Raw genomic sequence first — 13,210 nt, forward strand, 5'->3', positions numbered from 1 at the left:
ACTGACTGAACTTCATGTTCTGATTCTACGTTCCGGTGTGATCGTCTATTGAGCATCATTGCATTGTGAGAATATACAGACGTTGTCATGCATAAAATACTTAGGTATTAGTATAACAAATAAGTGTTTTGAATATAGGTACTTACCCCGTGAATTCTCCTCGCGACTGTGTGATTCTACCTGTAAGAACATCGTCACATGTGTTTGAGCATTATGTCCCACACAGGACGTTCTATGTGATACAGGGAAACACATATTTCCTGTTTTATGTTTGACTCTACTTCCCAACGGGGTCAGTGAGAGGCAAGACAGTCAAGTCACGTGCTGAAACTTAGACATGACCAATGTTTGTGGACCCTCCTTATAACTGATTTGATATGGTACTTTTCAAAAACGTCTAACATATCAGTGTCTGGGGCCACTCAAATAGTTTGGAATGTGTATGTGTTTGTTGTTTACTGCCACGTGTAAAAACAATGGAAGCTGTCTAAACCGGCTCTCAGTGGGACTGAGGAAATAATCCAGTTTAGACAATGTGCCAGATTGTAGAGCTAATGATAAATGTACAAATCATGAATGGGACTGAGACTTTATCCCGGTGCTGACATCATGCCGGCATGCCGGATCGGACAGGTGTCGGTTTTGACAGATTCCATCTTATTCCAAACGTATCGGCTTGTGGCTGATGTTATCAGCAGAACACGTGAAGATCCGGGTTAGAATTAATCTTCAGTAAATCTTGTCGTAACTTAAGAGGCAAGAGGCGACCATAGCGGGTCAGGCTCGCTGACTTGGCTATCCCGGTTGCGTAGATCGATGCTCCAGCTTTTGATCACTGGACTGTGTGGTCAAGATTCGATTATTTGCAGACTGCCGCCATGGAGCTGGAATATTGCTGAGTGTGGACTAAAACTAAACTCACTCAGTATTATGAGCAGTGTCATTAAGTGACCCTTGTCCCAATCAGCAAGGTAGCTACAGTTACAAATGAACTTCCTGACTTACACATGATTAATTGTTGCCGAGGAGGTTCAGCAAACCCTCATTGTAGTCTAAATATACTAGTATCTATAACTTGTCGGGCTTACACGAGAAAACAATGGCTTGCTACTCGCCTACCAATCCCCATAATGTTTGAAATGGTAGCAATTTGTTTCAATAATAAGCCCGTAATGACAGCAGCATACGTTTTATATAATCATTTGTATATATAGTCTGGTTCATAATTATTGAGAATTGTTCTTCTTACTTTGAGCTATCCTAACACCTCAACTGATTCACTGATACTTAAAACTAAGTAATGGTATCAGGGAGGTAACTCATCTTGGCCTACTGAGTATAGTACAATTAGAGTTACCTCCCCTGAATTTGTAGCAGACGTCATTTTCCTCAGCACTGTCAACAATGTCTGCTGAAGATAAAAGAAGGTTGATTTTTGAGTTGTGTAATTAAGGAATTGATGATGTAAATACATTGGCAGAGAGACCAGGAACTCCTCTTTCTACTGTGTATAGGATTAGGAAGAATTGTAAAGAGGGAAAGGATTTTGGGCACCAGAAAGGAGCAGGGAGACACAGAAAATTGGACTTCTCAGATCGCGTCCGGCTGGGAATTTTAGCGTCTAAAAAGCAAAGGGCAAGCATCTCCAACATCAGGTATGAAATGATAGAAAGGGGATCAACAGTTGTATCAAAATCTACAGTTAGAAGAAATTTGATTGATCTTGGATGGGAGAAAAAGACTGGAATTCCTTCTCCTCTCATGAAACAAGAACATAAAGACAGGCGTGTTGAGTGGTGTTTGGCACATGAAAACTTTGACTGGGAAAATGTGATTTTTACTGATGAAAGCTCAATATGGGTATATCCCAATAATGTGAAAATATGGACAAAGTCTGCGTCAGCACCGTTGTATCGACGACCTAAATACAGCCCAAAGTTTCATGTATGGGGAGGGATATCCTTATTAGGAACGACCCCGCTGTGTGAGTTTGAGGGAAATCTGACAAGTCAACGCTACACTAACATATTAGATAATTTTCTCCTTCCAAGTGCACATGTGTTTTATGGAAATGACTGGATTTTGCAGCAAGATAATGATCCTAAACACACCGCAAAACATGCCAAGCAGTGGTTTCAGGAGACAAATGTGACTGCATTACCATTTCCTGCATACAGTCCTGACTTAAATCCCATTGAGAACATTTGGGGGATGATGAAGGAATGTGTGAATCAAAAGGGGTTGACAAAAATTGAAGACATGAAGAGAGAAGTGGTCCGATACTGGGACAGCATAACTCACGAGACACTAACCTCTCTGATAGGAAGTATGCCTACCCGTCTTAGACTGTGCCGTGAAGCTCAAGGAGACTTGATAAAATATTAAATTGTTACCTACACAACATGAAAAGGTCAGTTCACTTTTACAATACATTCAATTTTATCTGATTTGTTCTCGTTTAATAATATGAAATGGTTTAGCTATTCTCAATAATTTTGAACCATACTGTAATCAACTTATCTCCAGTGAAAATATTGTGAGTGATCACGTTTTACCCACCCAGCCACTCGCAGCTATATTTTCCAGTGTATGCACTCTGAATTACATAGCTACTATAGTATGTACTGACACAGGTAGAATATACATTTCGAATTATGATTATTTAAATTTCCCCGCGTTACGATTTATCACCTTTGGCCCAGTGCGCATGTCTAGGACCTGTTGCATATCCTTCCTGTTTACAGTTGTCAGAGTGAGCTACTCCCTCAAAGATGTCTAGTGCCCCTCGTCCAACTCGGCCTCCCCCTCCGGTGCCAAAGCCAGGTAAGTATTGAAATCGGCAAGGACGTTCTTGTCATGCGTCAGCTCTTTACAACAAGGACGTGTAATCACGCTTCAGATATTGAATACCTCCACAACTTTAACTTCCTGGTTTTCAATTCCCGTGCACACGATGAAGTACGCTAACATATAAACTGTCCCTCTTGTCATAGAATGTGACTATGAACATCACACAGCATATATAAAAGGAAAAACATAATTTAATGATTGTTGTCAATGTCCACCTTTTTTAGTTAACCTGTTGAGATGCATTCAGTGTTATCTTGATTTTACATAGACCAAATATAGATACAGGTTTTTGAAACTTGCGCTCATAAGGTGTACACTCGCAGCAGTTCTTGAGTTATGTTCTCAGATGGGGCACAGGTGTGACTAAGTACACGAGCAGCTTGTGTAAGGCGTGTGGGTGGGGGCTGAAGGTGGAGTCCGAGCCCCATACACCTGCCATTCATGATTCAACAACAAGGCCACTGGCCATAGCATATGTCAGAATACTGGGATGGTGAAGTGACATATATAATCCAAGTCAATATTATTACACATAAAACGCAATGTCCATGCATGTGTGTAACTGCCTCACCCTGCCATGCCTTGGTTTAACATGGATCCAGCATACTGACCTTGATCAGACCAGTCCTTGTTTTATTCCCTTAATGATGTGTGCCAGGCAGGGTGACATCAAGTACCATCTCTAATGTCTTGGAAAAATCAAAGCACTCCCTGTCTACTCGACCATGGAGGTGTCCTCGATGTTGATGGTATGAAATGATTTGCAACATGTTGTAGTCTGTCATACTGGCTACACTTTGTTAGGTCACAGGCAGTCTTTGTCAGGGATGCATTAGCTTTCTTTACCTAACCATTACAAGGCTATGTACATTCACTTATACATATTGTGTGTAGTTCTGTAAAGACCTTCAGTGGATTTGCTCTATACCATCCACCTCTGTTTTGGTAGTACATTATAAAATGTCTTTCCCAATACTTCCAAATATGAATATATTTCAGTGAATGTGAACTTTGAATAAGGATTCTACTTGTGTTTACAAAGCGCCCATCATCTTGTCTTCCAGGTCTACTGTTTTCATTCCTTTGTGAAAAACTTGTGAAAAATCATCTACAATGTTCACTGTGAAAAAGTTGGACAAAGTTTGGAACAGTTTGTTGCCTTTGCAATATACATAGTTACATAGTGTTGAATAAAACCCATTGTCTGAACCACATACACAGATGTTGAGTGAAGAGTTTCTACACAGCAAACCCAGGGAATACTCAACTATATACCACGCTGCTGAGTAGTAATGCAGTAATGACATACATATAGCCTGTGAATGAGCTCTGAATCTGCCTAAATTGTGATGCAATACTTCTACTGAAGGAATGTCTACAGTACATCGCTAAAAGACTGATCTAGTGATCAACAGCATGAGCATCAATCTGCATAGTTGGGAACCAATGACATGTATCAGCCAAGTCAGCAAGCCTAACCACCTGATCTTGTTAGTTGCTTCTTAGACAAGCATAGTCGTCTTTTGTGGCAAACATGGGTAGTTTAAGACCTACTGTAAAATCATTATTATTTGCGGGGGTTTAATTTCTGCGCTTTTCGCGCAAAAACATTATCCGCAAAAATAAAACCTCCGCGAATAATTATGATGAATTGTGAAAATAAAAACAAACAAAGAGCTTTGAGTTTTAGTTTTGTATTGCTATTGATTTGACTACAAGTACACTTCATTCATTCATGACTCAGTGAAACAAAAAGATACATAAAAACAAATTAAATAGTTGATTCAACACATCATTTTCAGTGTCTCTGATTGACACGATAGACATGACTTTACAAATGTCAGGTCACCTGCTACTAGTGAATTAGTCCAAACGTCCAGCTTGGCGGAATCCGCTTTGGATTAAATCCTTCCTGTTGGATGTGTTGTCGTAGGACTGGATAATCCATTGCGCATGTAGTGGTTTGACAATACTGGTACACATGCGCAGAGCTTTCTGAGTAGCTGATTGGCCGAGCGCTTCAGGGGTCGAGGTCACATATGGGTCAATGATTTCTTCCACAAATCTGAACATGGATTCTTCAGTGCTCCATTGCGTGTCTCAACGTCAGTGTTTTCTTTAGAGTTTACAGTTTCCTGTGTTATACTCTTGTGATTTCTGTACTTTGATGATGCGCGAAAATTAAACCGCGTGAATTAGTCAATTTTTCTCTTTCTGCGAAAATTAAGCCGCGCGAAAATAAATGATTTTACAGTATTCTATTCTGATCGTCATGGATAATGAAGCATTGAGGGTTCAACAGTTCATTCATGACACATGCCTGTATTTGGTCTTACATTATGAACAAGAAACATTTACCCATCAATCTGCAAAGTATTGCTATATAGCATTTCAATTCAGCTACCAACCTGAAATTGGACACATGATTGAGTATGTGGCAATAATTTGATGTCTTGTGTGACACTGAGGTACAATATGTCTTTGGATGTTTCAGGTCAAGTGAAGGTTGTCCGTGCAATGTACAGATATGAAGCACAACAGGTTTGTATCAGCAGTATGAGGCCTCATTATATTACATCACAGGTCAAAACCTGTGTCAGAAACTCAACTGTTTGAGACTTAAACATTTGCCAATATAGAGAAGCAAGCAGTTTTAAGAGTAATCTAGTGGTTGATGTTTCCATGACAGGACTAGCTGTTTTGTTCACAGATCTTGTTATTTTACATGACTGCCTGATCCCAAATGTACTGTAGACACCATGATATGAGCAAATGTGTCGACCCTTGACAGTGTTTGTCTCTTACTGCTCCTCCTAGGGTGGTGGCGTAGCTGAGTGGCTAAGGTGTTTGCCTGGCATGCCAATAACCTGGGTTTGATTCCCCATATGTGTTCAAGGTGTGAAGATGATTTCTGGTGTCCCCATGCCATGATATTGATGGAATATTGCTTAAAGAAGCAGAAAGCTAAACTTGCTTGCTCACATTTTCACTGCTCCTGTACATGCTAGAAGAGGGTAGCAGGACACATGTACCAACTACCACATCTAGATATGAAACAAGGCATGAAAGGTCCATTCACTATGCCACAGAATGATGAACTGACATTTGACGAAGGAGACTTGCTGTACATCATTGACAAGACAGACCCTAACTGGTGGAAGGCTAAGAGTGGAGGCAAGGTTGGACTCATACCAAGCAACTATGGTCAGTTCATGAGGAACATTCACAACACATGTCACCATGATTGACAAATGAATAATGCATATAACATGGTGTCTCTCAGTCATTTAGCTACAGAATCAGGCCAACCATACAAGCGGTGAACAAATCATAAAAAACTGAACTCATATACACCAAAACAGAACAAAAATCACCTCAAACTGCGACAATATCCTCAAAAACTGAAACAAACCCCCTGTAACAGAAAACTAATTGTTTCAAATGGAAACAAAACCATGGCATTCCGAAATGGCATAAATATCATCAAAGATGGCGGCGAGGGGAGACGAAGAGGTTGTAGTCAATAATGTTTTTCATCACCATGTGTCTAATCTTGAATATCTGATATCGGGATGTAGCGCATCATTGTATTAGGCTTCAAACCTATGTTCAGACTTCTCAGAGTCAGGCTTGCAATTCTGCACAATTTGGTATCCCATTCGGCCGAGACAGTCTGGTACTTTGTTGTCTTATAAAGTATTCACAGAGTTACTTTGAACAGGGAGTTGATGCGCTACATCCCGATATCAAATTTTCAAGATTTGAATCCTGGTCATTAAAAATATTATTGACTACAGCTTGTTTGCTTTCCCTCGTCACCATTTTTGATGATATTTATGCCATTTCAGAATGCTATGGCTTTGTTTCCATTTGAAACAATTAGTTTTCTGTTACAGGGGGTTTGTTTAAGTTTTTTTCGGGATGCTATGGTTGCCGTTTTCGGATGCTGTGACTGCGGTTTTGTGTGTTCGGCGACCATTCTCGGTTGCTGTTGTACCTGATACGTGAGTTTTGTTTCCATTTCAAGCGATTAGTTTTCTGTTACAGGGGATTTGTTTCAGTTTTAGAGGATATTGTGGCAGATTGTGGTGATTTTTGTTCAGATTTGGTGTATATGAGTTCAGTTTTGATGATTTGTTCACCGTTTGTATGGTAGGCTTGAGAATAATAAGAGCATGTGATGTTGGTAGAGATGTGTCCACTTGTTATACCATTTTTTCTTTATAGGCAATGGTAGCCATGAAGCCAAATGTGTGGAAGGTGTCATATTTCTGTGATCATAAGATATAAACATTGCATCACCATTATGCCATGAGACACTAGCCAGCTATAGGTATGGCACAAACTGATTCTTCAAGTCTTTGGTTATAGCTGTTGTTTGTTCTTTTAAAAATCCTTATATGCTGGACAAGTATGTCCAATGAAGACACACATTGGTTGACTGAATCACATAGATATAGTGCTGGCATAAATATAATACAAACAGGCAACAAACATCTGTCTCTTTAGACTTGCGGATACTCGTATATATGGAACCATTTCCAATGATGAGAGCTATCCTCCAGTCGAGGGTGGCTAGAAATCATTCACTTGTGACATTACCAGTTAAGAGGTCCTAGTTCCTCCAGATATTCATGTATTTCCTCCTGTTTCCTCAGTGGAAGACAACACAGAATCTGTCGACCATCCACTGCATGAAGCGGCCAAGCGAGGAAACATTGACTTCATGACTGAGTGTATTAGTAACAGGGTAGGTGTGCCTAATTTCATATGTGTGTTTCTGCAAGTGAATTTATAACAAAACTCCAATACGTCTTATCCTCTGGCAACAAGTTGTGCTGGTCTTAGGGGCAGCTGGTACGCATGTCAACTTTCTGTGTTGAGAACATTCAGCAAATGTGTCACATTGAGTTGATGCTAATTTCCTTGAAGACGCTCTTAGTTATCACTTGGTTGATAATGGTGTTAGTACTGACATCAAAATGTTGCACCCATTGCAATAAAGAAGTTGACTATCCATAGAACATGGTTTTACTTCACTCTTGGAGAGAGACAAAAATACAAAGAGGAACGTCTTCTAAATACACTAAATCTATGAGTATTGCAAACCTTCTTATAAGAAAGTGAAGGAAATGTCAAACATTTTCTTTACCTGACAACTGGTGGTATGAGCAAATAAAATACAACAAACTACAGTAAGATTAGTGGGTACATCATAATCATAGTTCACTTTCTCATGATCATGGGTTCGAGTCCCAGGTCTACCCAGCATGATATTACTTCTCAATCTCAACTAGTCAGAATTGCTAAACTGTTACGGTTCTCCATAGAGGTAAATTTCTGTGGTTTTCCTCCAACATCACACTGTCCATGGTCTCAGGTTTAAGTAGTCCTCAGCTATCTCTGTGTCTGCCGCCATATACCTGGATGCGATTCTCCATATGCGTACAATGTGTGAATCCTGTTTCTGGTGTCCCCTCTGATTTTGCTAGAATATTGCTGAAAGGACACTCACACACTCTGTGTTTCCTGGTTGTAACAGTATACTTAATGAGTCAGGTGTTGGTGAGAGTTGACCTTGTTACTAGTGTGTTGTCACAGCCTGGTGATGTGGATCATTGCTTACAATATCAGTCACTGGACAGGTCATATAGGTGGATTAATGCTGACTACATTGTGACACAACAAATGCATGCACACAGTTAATGTTTATATGAGATTATTGTTTATATCAGGTGTCCGTGAATGGCTTAGACAAGGCTGGATCAACTCCCCTGCACTGGGCTGCTCATGGGGGACACTTAAGTTGTCTACAAAAGCTGCTAGATACTGGCAGCATCCAGGTGAATGTGCAGGTAATGGCTCATAGGCGTACTGGATTCTAGTGTCAGGATGGTCCAGTCATTGTTTGTCGTGCTTTGATTCATGTTAGACTTACATTATATACAAATATCATTTGTATCATGCTTACAAATTATCATTTTCTGCTTTCAATCATACCTCTGTAATGACACCTCTGTCTGCTGAAATGGTTCTTATCTGGGTAATTTTTCTTCAGTAAAAGGCTAAATATAAGCAACAAAGATATCTAATGATATCTAATTTCATAACAATAGAGAGTATAATTCAATATTGATCTGTGAGCTTTGGGTACACAACCACACAGAGCGTACATAAAATCCTGTTTCTGGGTACACAACCAGAGGGTACATTAAACCATGTTTTTCTGTTAGCTCGGGATATATTACAATATTGATCTGTCAGCTTGGGTACACAACCACACAGAGGGTATATTCAACCATGTTTCTCTGTCAGCTAGCTGTACACAACCAAACAGAGGGTACATCCAACCATTTTTCCCAGTCAGCTCTGGGTGCAATATAATATTGATCTGTCAGTTTGGGGTACGCAACCACACAGGGTACATTAAACCATGTTTCTCTGTCGGCTCCGGATACAATACAGTATTGATCTGTCATTTAGGGGTACACAACCATACAAAGGGTACATCAACCTGTATTATACAGAAACATTGATGTGTGATTCAGAACAAGCTGGGAGACACTCCACTTCATTCTGCAGCATGGAAGAACCACTCAGAAGCTGTCAAGATGTTGTTAGCAAAAGGTAGGGAAAGACAGTCAAGACATTGCTAATTAAAGGAAGGGAAGAAATTGTGAAGCTGTTGTTTGCGGAAGGGTGGGAATAAGTTGTGAAGATGTTGTTACCAAGAGGCAAGGAAATATAGTAGTATAGGGAATGATAGTCCGAAAACACTTTTCAAAAACCCCTCTAAAAAGCCTCATTTACTAAATGAGGCTTTGGTGGGGCCATTAGCTCTTGCTATTATTGCCCCTACTACAAAGCTACGCCATCACGTTTACCGTGACTTGGCAGGCGGTAACACTGTGCCGTACGGTACGATCAATAATTCTTCTCTTACAAACCCCCTACCCGGCCCACCCCTCAAGTAGTACAAGTTAGGTTCGTCGGCTTTCATATCCACTTTATCTATGTTGTAAGTTTTGACTGACCATATAGGATCGGTGGCTCGCTTACGGCTATCGCCCCTATGTTATGTTTATATCGATGAAACAGTTTAACGTGAACCGCCTACGATCTCTTTGGTGTTCATAATAAAGGCTTGCTGGGCTTTTTGTATTCCCTGTGCTATGTACTTTTTTTTCTCGTCCTCGCTGATAGCAGACTTACGAGACTTGGATCGAATATCTTGTTTCATTCCGTTATATTTTTTGAGTTCAGAGAGGATTGAACTAAACTCCTCTTCTGAGATCTTACTGTCAGAGAGTGCCGTGGAAATTCGCTCACTCACTGTGTTCAGCTTTGCTTCGGCCAGAACCCTGATCTCGTCGTGTTTCAATGCCTTACGATTAAGTCTGCGTGATACTAACTTAAGCGCCAACCCTACCAACCCTGTCACCCCAGCCGTTATTTCAATACCTAGCACTATAGGTGCAGCCACGATGGTGGTTAACAACCCAACGCCTGCCGCCCCTAGTCCCATGCTGGTTGCCATAAGGGTAGTGTCAGCCCCGTCCACGATATTGAAAGCTCTATTATATTTTTTACATAGTGCTTTCCGCGTGTCACGGTCTTGTTCTAGTTGGCGTTTCATATCACATAATTGCCTCAAGCGGAACCCATCTACGGTTTCCAGTGTCTTCGCTACTTCCTCTACGACTGGGTACAGACCCATCCTATAATATATATTTTGAAAGATATTTTAATTGGGGTTCAGTTAAAAATCTTTCAATGTATTTGAAGCCTACAAGATCTAGACCATCAATCAGGGTAATAGGTGAGAGGTTAATAGACTTTCCTGTTGTAATAAAAACCCCACTGAGGCTTATTAAGCGGTTTATAGGGGCCCCGTGGGTATCCTGTTGTATAACAATACGACAATATTTACCTGTGTGTTCATCAAACCAGTGTATTGACACCCCGGGTAAAATTTGTTGTTCTTTTGAGGTGTTTTCATTACCTAAATAGAAAAAGAAGACTTCTATGATGAGTGTGAAAGGGGGGGATATATCAAGATGTATGTTATATATATTATTGCGAAATGGTAATTTATTTGTTACTATAGTCCTTAACCTATTTTTCCCGGGACCAGTAGCCATCATGATTAATGACCTCTCCGGAATGAAATCCCCGACCCAACTACCGTTGTTCTTAATCTTAGAGATCACCCCATGTTCACCTGTTGTGATATAAGGTGAGGCTGGTGTTAAATTGACCAGCCATTTGGGTTCTTTAAAATCTGATAACAGCACCCGTTTGTACACGTTGTCTTCGAATTGTAGGATGTATAATTCACCTTCCTCACCAGGCTGATCGAACCCCTCTGTATCTCCCAGGTCGTTAAGTGTAGTATTGGGATGATGACTGGTCATTATTATACTATTATGATATAATTTCCAACTGGTTTTCTGATAATAATTCAGGGGTTAACTTTATACCCATGAAGTGTATGTTGTCAGGCAGGAAGATATTGATTAGTGATATCTTGTTTTCTACGATCACGTTGACCCCCTGCAGACTGGTCTTGGAGTCGACACCCACCCGCACGTAAACGTTGCAAACTTGAAACTGGTGTCGTTTCACCCACCCGAGTTTGATCCCCTTCACGATCTCGACATCATTCCCCGATGGTTCCCCTAGGTAGACTTTGATGAACAGTGTTGAGTTTGCCGGTAGACTCTCTAGTATCTTAACCACGCCTTCGAATTCAGACACCAACTGCAATTTCACGTTTTGCATGGCCGGTTTACTCGATAGCATGTGGGCTGCTATAGTGTTGACTGGGCTGACGACTATGCTACGTCTCTGAGTTGGGACGTAAGCCACGAGCAGGGTTCCATTGTTCACGACTTTGTTTAGGTGGTTGTCTTTGTTATCCGTGAACACGTAAGGGGAGACGAGTCTAATATTGAGAAACCATTTGTTATCGGGTAACAACACCCACTTGTCATCTTCGGTGAAGACGAGCATATATGGTTTGTTTTTGACGACGGTAGTGCTCTCAACATCGTCTAAGTCGAACAGTTTACCTCCGAATGATGGGTATATTCTCCAGTTGTCATCACCGGTGTTGACGAGGGCGTATTTAGTGTTGGCTGTTGCCCCTGTGGTATCTATCATATCACTTAGGGCTCCACCGGAGGGGATTTCAACGCGTTTGTAAATGTTGTTTTTTAGTTGCAAGGCGTATGATTTACCATCTACTCCGGGAGCGTCGAAACCGCGTGTGTCTCCGAGGTCGGAGATCCCGATATTGACGCATTTTTTCACTCCGGGCCCTTGTGCGCTGGTCATGTTACGTGAAGCGTTAAGCTGAGGTATCCTATATTAACAGGATTATGATTTATATCTAACACCGATATTGTCAGCTCAGGTATGTTGCCCTGGGTTAATCTCTTATACTGCCGTGGCGAAAATGACTCGGTTCTACCGTCGTTGAATTTCTCAGTTTTCACCGGCACTGCTCTCAGTATAGTGGAAGGGTGACCTCCTTGAATGTTATACGTTGTGCTCACCTGACCGAGATGAATGTACAGCTCTCGGTACGGTACTAGGTCGGGTAACTTCGTGCCTGTGACGGTTGTTGTTGGTTTTATCTCGTCAGGAGACATACCGAGTATCCTCGCTAATGGTCGGCCTAGCCTCAAGGAGGTTCTTCCGTTGTTGATTAACACCACTGTGCCGTTTGAGTCGTTCATCTTGAGTTCGGCTCCCAGGGGTTTGAAGACCTCGTCGTTTAGCGAGCACACGCTGTAGTAACCGTCAGTTATCTGACTGCGAGTTCCACTGACGAACAGCTTATTGTTGCTGATATTAATGTTAGTCCATTGCGGTAGGTAGGTGATATCGCAGAGTGCGACTTCGAGTTGACCTGACGTGTTATCGATCGCGTGCGTCAGCTGAACGGCCTCACCGCTCGTTATTCCTGGAAGTGTTATGTACATATTATATTATATAATTTATATATTATAATATGGATTTAGCACACTTGAAAATCGTGGTGAATGCAGATGGTACGGGGTTTAAAACAACCTTTATTGATATCTTTGAAAAGTATGTCGTGTCCGTTAATAACGCGCAGGCGGTGGTAAACTGGAATCAAAACCCAATGCAGTTTTGGCAGAACCAACTCAACTTTGCTGTGTGGTGTGCGACGACGGGGTCGGGTGTGAAACCAGACTACGGTATAGACGAACTGAGTAAGGCGGTTATTTTGTTTCATATTTATTATCAAACGAGACGAATATTGAAGGAAATAAGTGCTCCTCTTCCCCAAGATAAAGCGTGGAGTATGACGAATAACCCCTATGATAGACGC

At 41.1% G+C, this 13,210-nt stretch overlaps 1 protein-coding gene across 1 annotated transcript in view; it reads left to right on the forward strand.

Moving 5' to 3' along the window:
- Positions 1–2,700: 2,700 nt before the first annotated feature.
- Positions 2,701–13,210, forward strand: part of LOC137277371 (osteoclast-stimulating factor 1-like) — a 28,006-nt gene continuing 17,496 nt past the window's right edge. The window contains exons 1-6 of the mRNA XM_067809075.1: positions 2,701–2,823; positions 5,345–5,391; positions 5,940–6,054; positions 7,509–7,600; positions 8,586–8,705; positions 9,399–9,477. Of these exons, the coding sequence (XP_067665176.1) occupies positions 2,772–2,823; positions 5,345–5,391; positions 5,940–6,054; positions 7,509–7,600; positions 8,586–8,705; positions 9,399–9,477 (505 nt within the window). The 5' untranslated portion in view covers positions 2,701–2,771. The remainder of the gene's footprint in view (positions 2,824–5,344; positions 5,392–5,939; positions 6,055–7,508; positions 7,601–8,585; positions 8,706–9,398; positions 9,478–13,210) is intronic.

The sequence above is a fragment of the Haliotis asinina genome, chromosome 3 (genome assembly GCF_037392515.1).
Source record: "Haliotis asinina isolate JCU_RB_2024 chromosome 3, JCU_Hal_asi_v2, whole genome shotgun sequence".
Classification (NCBI taxonomy): domain Eukaryota; kingdom Metazoa; phylum Mollusca; class Gastropoda; order Lepetellida; family Haliotidae; genus Haliotis; species Haliotis asinina.